The sequence below is a fragment of the Cryptomeria japonica genome, chromosome 5, assembly GCF_030272615.1.
Source record: "Cryptomeria japonica chromosome 5, Sugi_1.0, whole genome shotgun sequence".
Classification (NCBI taxonomy): Eukaryota; Viridiplantae; Streptophyta; class Pinopsida; order Cupressales; family Cupressaceae; genus Cryptomeria; species Cryptomeria japonica.
This window is the reverse complement of record NC_081409.1, coordinates 815,178,074-815,186,596: the sequence shown is the minus strand read 5'-3', so window position 1 is coordinate 815,186,596 and position 8,523 is coordinate 815,178,074. Positions and strand designations below refer to the sequence as shown.

The following is an 8,523-nucleotide window of genomic DNA, read 5'->3' as shown; positions in this document are numbered from 1 at the left end:
CATACTCCTTTGAGTTGGGATCGATTAGAGGATAGGGTTCTTATAAGTCCGGATATTCTTCGGGAGATGGAGCAATAGGTGGGGTGAATTCGAGAGCATTTGGTAGCTACACAGGATAGGCAGAAGAAGTATGCAGATGCTCATAGGATAGATCGTCAATTTTCTGTTGGCGATCGTGTGCATCCATGGAAGAGTCCGTTCCGTTATGGAAAGGGTTCTAAGTTGGCGCCTCGGTTTGTAGGCCCTTTTGAGATTCTTGAGTGGATAGGTCATGTTGCTTACTGCCTTGCCTTGCCACCGAGTCTATCTCGCATCCATGATGTCTTTCATGTTTCAGTTCTTCGACATTATCACCCTGATGTGACACATGTTCTTGATTGGAACTCTTTGCAGGTCGAGGATGGGCAGCTTTCCATGGAACCCGTGCGCATTCTTTAGCATCGGGATTTGATCCTCAGGGGTCACACCATCGACCAGGTAAGGGTCCTATGGGACCCAAATGATGAGACCTCGGCAACTTGGGAAGATGCAGTGAAGATGAGAGAGTTATATTCATATTTGTTTTAGGCTTCCAAGAGTAAGCCTAGTCTTGGGGGGGAGAATGTAGTACCCTTACTCATTTGAACTAATACTTTGTTCTTATTATTCTCAGTGGATACTTTATCATTAGTTATTCAGAATTGTATAACATTGTTTCATGTTTTATCTGATTATGAGACATATGATTTATTTGTAGTATTTATGTATTTATGTTTTATGGCATTATATGGTTCACTGCTATGTACTGACGCTTTACTTCATCTATGCACTGTGTGTTGTGTATCTGCGAGTGTATGGGATGCATGGGGACGATTTTCCTTCACTCATCTCGGTGAGACAGGGAACATCGCGAATCTCCTTCATCGGTGTGTATGTTGAAATTTTTATATATGTATATATGCATGTGTGGTTGGTGATGCAGGATGTTGCAGGTACAAGTATCGGGTAGGTACGGGGTATCATCTCCACCTGGCTACACAGGTCTGAGCGTGCCTTATATTTTCTGATGGAAGTGAAGGAGATAGTAGTTGACCCTATTTTTAGTCAGTTACACTTAGGTGAGTGCCTTCAGTTAGTCGTTCTGTCAATTGGTTGGGTCTTCATATTTTATTATTTGATCTTTATAAAAGTCGCATGATGCTTGCTCAGTTTACATGTCCAGTGTTCCCAATTTTTGTATGTCATTGGTAAATGTTACGTTTATTACGTCTACAAGAGTAGTTTTGGTAATTGGAGGAAAAAGAATCAAGTGATCTAGTGACTTAATATTGTTTATAAAGGATGAGTTAATATCTTGGTTTGAGTTGATATGAATTTTATCAACTTGTTAGCTCGATGGTTGCAATTCGATCATTTGAATAAATGTAAGGACATAATATACTCGGAAGGCAATAGTCACTTATAAGTAGTTATTGGAGTTAAAATAAGGTGATCATATTATCAGTGGTTTATATCGCCCATCAGGTTACTGTGATTTTGGATTATGCATGTATATAATTAGAATTATAAATATATCATATTTTATAAACTTTTTGAACGTGTAATATATATATATATAATTCAATTATTTGAATATATATATATGAAACACCACTCGTTATAAATATTGGAAACCAAAATACACATTTACAAATATGATTTGCTAAGAAGGATTAATATTTAAATAATTATATTAATTAAAGTTGTTAATTAATTATTAAAATATAACAAAGAAATTATATTAAAACATAATAACAAAATTATATTAAAGAAAACAAATAAAATAGTTTCGACCTTATAAAAGGTGGTGGGGGTTAAAGTTCATGGTTTGGTCAATGGTGGTCGATGGCAATATTGACCACCCCCCTTAATATAGGGAGGGGTTGGTATTACCACTGACTACCCTCCTCCTTCGCATACCACGTCTCCCTCTTCCGCCATAAACTCTGCAGCCAGCAAGCGAGGTGAGGGTTCCTGCATGTACACTGTAGTCAGCGATGAGATGTTTCCTCCCTTAAACTTTGCAGTCAACGATGACACCTCTCGCTTCTCGCTCTGTTCCAAATGATAAACTATCACCTCTCCACGCCTAGTTTCTCCATGAGCTCTAGTTCGTTGGCATCTAACAGCAGATTGACCGGTTTGGGAGGAGAATGGACAGGCACGTAAGGTGGAGACTAAATCATAATCCTTAACGGACTCTAGACCTGGTAGATTACACGCGCAAGTCACTGTTTACAAACACATCAGTGATTGAAGTAATAAACTGATCTCTCCACCCAACCGATAATCGTTATCAAGGAGCGCTAAAGACTGTAGCTAACTGGAGATGGACTCCTTGCGTGGAGGAAGTAGAAGAGTTAGTAGTAAAAGAGTTTTAGTTGATAGCTATCACTAAGCCCAGATTTAGGGGAGCGATGGATGTTTTTTTTTTAGTATAAAAAGGGGTGTGAGTAGAGAGGAAAGGAGAAAAGTCTTTTGTGACATCCAAGGAAGGCTGAAAGATTGAAGAGAGAAGGATAGTGTTTTTTTTTAGTATCAAGTGAGAGATGTTTAGAAAGGATAGTGGTAGATAGTATCAAGAGAGCTACTTGCCTATTTCTTTGATAGAGCTGGAAGTATTGGTGAAAAGGATTGCAAGCAAGGCGCATTTTTCGATGAAAGGGCGTTAAGTTCTTGCTCATTGGTCAACAATTCAATAGGTCAAAAATTTCTTAGTTTGTGAGCATCAACATTTATAATCTCTATTATATGTCATGTTTATTGTCTTTCTTATGAAATAGTTATGATTATGTTTTAATTATCGTTACGGATTGTTAAATAAAATCATAGAATAGAAGTGGTGAACACGTTATGACTATAGAAGTGGAATAGTGTTTAAAGTTTAAATTTCACACTTGTTATTATATGGAAGAAATGTATGATTGCGTTCAAAGCCTAGATATTAAGATTTATAAGTCATAGCTCTAGGAGAGTCTGGAAAGTAATAGTTTACTATTGATATGTTACAGAGATGGTACGAGTTAAACAAACAGCATGCAAATCCATAGCAGGTTATGCTCACTACTTGAAAGTGAAGAAGGATTCTTTGACACCTGTCAAGCCCGTTGTGGATGACAATCCTGTTGAAGAGATCCCAGCTCCAGAAGAGAGCAAAGAAAAAGGAAAAAGTCCTATTCAGAGTCCAACTAAAGAAGTTACCATTGAGAAAGGAAAAGAACCCAAGCCAGAGTGCTCGCCTGAAAGGCCAATAGTTATAAGTTCTAACTCGTTAGAGGGGTATACCCCCTTGAGTGATAATGAGTCTATGGGGTACTTTCCCCGGAGTGAAAGCAAATCTGAAGGATATACTCCTTTAGATCATGTAGAGTCTAACGAGTGTACTTCTCCATATTTTTTGGAAGAATGATGTAACACTCTTGTGTTAAAGAGATAAATAAATAAAAATAAAGGCATTTTTCTATGAAGAAACGTATTACGTCTTATTGTAAGATTTCCTTGATGAAATGAATATATCTATTTTAATCTTCGTCTATTTGTATAAATGGAAATTATTAAGGTAACGTACCTATAGTTGTTAACAAGAGTAATAGAACTCTTAAACTTATCAATAAGTGTAAAATTTTGTGTTTTACCGACCATATTGTTCTCTGTGTCTTGACAACGTGTATTCAATTTGCAAGTTAATTTTGTTATAGGTGTTGGTACGTAAGATTTCCTTGGTTTATATGGTGCTCGTAACTAAGTACATTAAGTCATGTTGTCAGTGCGTCTGGTGTGCTGTGTCTTGGCCAGTTATTTAGATGTATAACCTTAAGAAAATGAGCCACTATGAGTTGTTCGTAATGGTCAACCTTAGGTTAGTAATTATGTATCTTTCATTTGAGGTAGGTCAAGATTGGGAATGGCTGTCTATGTCAGCATAGAGTTCTGTAGATAGAACTAAGCCGTAGTGTCCTAAGAGAGAGAGTGGCTTTTGAGCAGGGCGTGCCCAAAGTGGTGACAGGATAACCCATTGGAAGTTGGTTAAGAAAGTGAAAATCTAATAAATGACTAGGGAAGGGTAGAATAAAAGTTAAATAAAACAATGTACCTCACACATAGGTGAGTGCTAGTACAGGACTCATAATGTAGCGAGAAGGCCTGGAATGGAAAACTTACCACCTTGTCTTCGTGAGAGGATTGGTAAGGTCCGCATGAGTCTTAGTTGGTATCGGAGGTTCGGGAGAGGTTACCAGGATAACCCAGGATGGGGGCTGGGACCTATGGAGGCTGTACCATGGTATCCACCATAAGACATGCGATGATACTTTCTCCCTAGAGTCACTAGTCTTTTGTGAGTTAGGTCACATGATTGTAAGTGGAGTCTTGTAGTCTTTTCATTCTTGTTTCATTTTGCTTTCTTGAGGGTTATCTACTATCTCCAGCACGGTGGGGTGGTTCCCTTTCGGAATCATATGATCGGGTGGTAGTGTCACATCCCATCGGATGTTCTTGTACGTATCTTTGAGCAAGGAAGGACTTCGCTGATGATCTTGGATCGTGATTCATGTACCAACTCTTCTTCCTATCTATCTTTCAGTTAAAAACTAGAGGTTTTGAAAAGAAACTATATTTAACTTTCATTTTGTATCATTTTAGCTCATGATATAATTTCTTTTTGAAAACATGTATTTTTGAATATTGAAAGCAAAGAAATATTGTAATATATGCTACTTCAATTATTGATTTCTGATTTATATAATATATGATTGCTTGAAGAAATTTAGATTCTTTCATTGCGGAAATTTTACCTTAAATATTTAATTTACGAAGTAATATTCGTTGGTAACCCTTAGGAAATTCAGGTGTTAAACTTCCGCTATGTTATTAGATGTACTAAGGTTTAATTCATGCATTTAAAAAAAAAAAAATTATTTCACCCTTAGTTGCATAGATTATGATGTTTTCCTTTAGGGTTCCTGACGGGGCATTACAATAAACATTAGCTCTCAAGATTCCTTAAAATAACTATGAATTGTAAAAGATTCCCCTAATCCATCTATTCCATAAGTTCCTTAAATTTGCCCATCTAATATTATCTGACAATAATTGATAGAGTGAAAGTCTTGAACATACCAGATTCTATTAAATAAGGTACACATAAATAAATAATTTGAATCAAACAATTAAACTCATAAATACCATCCTAGCTACAATAATCGAAGGACAAGAACCGATGAGTTCATAAGGTTTTAAATATCATATACAAATGCATAAACATATATGAAGATTGGGAGGATGAAAATTTAATTCTTTTACAAAAATAAGATCCTATATATTATATAAGCTTATCTAATATACTAACAACTTAATCATACCTACCATGATAAGTGGACTTTTACAACAACAATATCATATGACATGCCTTTCTAAAAATTGAAGGGTTCATAACTATTTATAAGATCCTAGACCATCTTAATAATGGGTGAGTAAACAATGATATAGGTAAGTAATAAATTTCATATAATTGAATGAGTTCATAATGATATAGGGTTTTGTGTAGTCCATCCTAACAGGAAAAAAAAGCCAAAAATAATCCAATCGGTGACTAGGAAAAGGGACCCCCACACTCTGCAAAATAATCTGCAGGCTATGCACTCTCGAGACTATAGGAAGTCAAGAGGTCGATGTGAGGCAGGTAGTGTGTGGAAAATCAATGATGGATGTTTGCAAATGGTCGTATTTGGCCAACATAGAAAGAGGCTAAACAAAGGGTACACAGCTACAAAGAGTATTGATTCCATAATGCACCGAAGATAATGACTAGAAGACATAACAACCAAGGGTTCCAATACAAGAATTGAAACAGAATAAGAAGATTACTATAATGTGAATAAGAAGAAACCACAAACAGTCAAGGAATGTTAGATGAGCATTGAAGATCTTTGAGTCAAGTTCAAATAGGGGAAGACTATCTAAATATTTAAAACCTTGGCAAGGAAAAAGAACATGGGAATAGAAACCCACAACTTCACATCCAAATAAGAATTCATACAAGTACTATGGAATAGAGTAGCAACATAGATTAAGTTTTCAAGCATCATCATTGGTCAGTGAGGAAGGAAAGAATAAGGCAAACCTTAATCCTCAAAGATTAAATAGTCAGATTGAATAATGACAACTGGCATGAACACCAAACAGTAAATGTAGGCTCTAAAATACCAAAATTGGGACATGGCGATAGCAAATAGAAGAACACACAAATTCCTTAGTTTAGAAATCCCATCACAAGAACTAATTTACTAGTCAGATAGCACAAGTTTCAAGCAAGAAGACATACCAATACAAGAACAACTGATTCTATCACCAATAACAAAATACTAACAGTATAAATAGAATCCATCGATTACTGCAGGAAGGAACAAACATTTGAAAGGAGCACAAAATAAGAATGCTTAGCAATCTCCCACTATGAGTCAACTTGAAAGATGAGAAATTTTTTCCAGAAAAGCCCAGAAGACCCTTCCCCCAACAATCAAAAGAGCCGCTAATATCTACCCCCCCCTCCTACGTCTTCTTCCCTCCCAGTTCCTCCCACATTTGCATGCCCTCCATCATTTGTTTTTGTATGGGGTTCACTGAAATAATGTATCAATGCAGGAATCAATCTCCTTAGGTTTGAATTTTTTGTAACCATCCATGACTCAATAGTTTCATATGGGTCTAGCATGATTAAATCTGGTGCAAACTTGTACTACAACTTTGGAGAAAGATTTGGTTTTTTTTGTAATACTTCCAAATCTTTTCTTGTCCTTCCTTGTTGAGTGTCATCATGGATTATAGTCTCATGTTGCTCCTTAAGACTAGCAAAAAACAATAGTTCTTTTACCCCTCCATCATTTTCTAATGCGTCCAGCAGAGAGGTAAGACATGCTCATTTCAATCTGCCAGCACACCTTATCTGCAGCAACCGTCTTTACAGCTACCAATCCCACAATACTCGCAATTGATGCCACCACCCCTCCATGTAACATATTATACCTATTCGTAATGGGAGGCTTGATGGAAAGGGTGGAAAGGACAAGATCGGTATCAACACGATTAATAGTCAAATGATGGAGAATTAGCGCCTCTTTGAAGCCCATGTCATGAGATTGAGGGGGAACATAATTAGCTGAACACATGGCATCAATCTAGTTTATGGCTACCGAATGGGATGGTGCATTTGGGTCAATTTCTACTCGAGATAGCATAGGATCCATTGAATTTGCTGCTATACTTCCAACGTTAAGTATTGTAACTGCTGAATAACACTAGTGTGGAAATTTTTGAAAAATATTGGAACATCTCTAAAATGCTATTATTATCAGTTTTATAATTGGTTATATTTAAAGCAAATAACATGGGTGACAATTTTCATGTATAATCATATAATTAAAAATTAACCATAAAACAAATGTCCTAAAATATCCCATTTTAATACTAAACTTATAATGTTTGTATCAATTGGTAGGAAGAACTTGACATGGAGGGTCGTTACAGATAACTTATGAAAATGATTTGAATTACTTGCAAGATATAATTGTTTTGGAAAAACCATTACACAATAACTATGAACATTAGTATTGATTTCCTTAAAAGAAAATTAAATGATTGAATAGAAAGAATTTGGAAATGAATTTTAACATCTACTTGTTTGAAGCAAAAAGTACTTAATAATAATCCCATCTAATTCTTCCATATGAAGTAATACGAATTTCATCTACAAATGATAACTCTACTTTAAATGTGAATCCTCAAACTTGAAAGGTACTAAATTTCTTGAAATAGAATTTAAATTATCAAATAATTATACTTTGGAAATGAATTCAATACTCACTTGTTGAAGGGAAAAGGAAACAACTATTCAACAATAAGCTTCAAATTAACCATATTATTCTTAGTTACTAATTATTTGAAAAAGAGATTAGACAAGAGTGTAAACACTTGCTATTTAACAAAGTAAATAATACTAAGTCTCCTAATAAACAATTCTAATCAATAAACTTCTAGTTTCTTTTGAACTAATACCTTTGCAAGATTATAAAGTGATAACTAATTACTCCTTCCACTTGAAGTAACGTTAACCTTATCGTTGGATGCATTCTACAAATAATAACTTTATAAATTTCAAATACTTCGAAGGGAGGTAATATTTGCTCCTTAAATTACCCTCAATTAGAATTGTTATTTAATTTCTAAGTGATCACGAAATACGTTTCTTGAAACTCATTTGCTAAAACAATTTCGGTTTTGAATAAACTCTCTTTGCATCCTAATTAATACTATTACCAGATGAATATTTAACTATGCAATTTACCTCTAAATTTAATGTTAATTAAATTTATCTTTATTAATTACTTGTAATATTAAGTGCAACTTTTCCTTTTTACTAGTCTTGTGTTTATTTTAGCTAGAAGGTGAATGATTTTAACTATTAAAAGAAGTGACTATTCGCAATGCCTTTTATAATCATATCTTGGA

The 8,523-nt window shown here is 35.0% G+C and overlaps 1 protein-coding gene across 1 annotated transcript; it reads right to left on the bottom strand.

Annotated features, from left to right (window-relative positions):
- Positions 1-1,917: 1,917 nt before the first annotated feature.
- LOC131876205 (uncharacterized) lies at positions 1,918-7,184 on the bottom strand. The gene is made up of 2 exons (XM_059221045.1): positions 6,911-7,184; positions 1,918-2,249 (listed from the first exon to the last, which is right to left on the bottom strand). Exons 1-2 carry the CDS (start codon positions 7,182-7,184, stop codon positions 1,918-1,920), a joined length of 606 nt encoding a protein of 201 aa, XP_059077028.1.
- Between the last annotated feature and the right edge of the window lie 1,339 nt (positions 7,185-8,523).

Coding starts and splice junctions, on each gene's coding strand:
- LOC131876205 (XM_059221045.1), bottom strand. CDS start 7,184: ATGTGTTCAGCTAATTATGTTCCCCCTCAATCTCATGACATGGGCTTC. Junction 2,250..6,910: donor GTCTTACCTCTCTGCTGGAC/GCATTAGAAAAT, acceptor GTTTGTAAACAG/TGACTTGCGCGTGTAATCTA.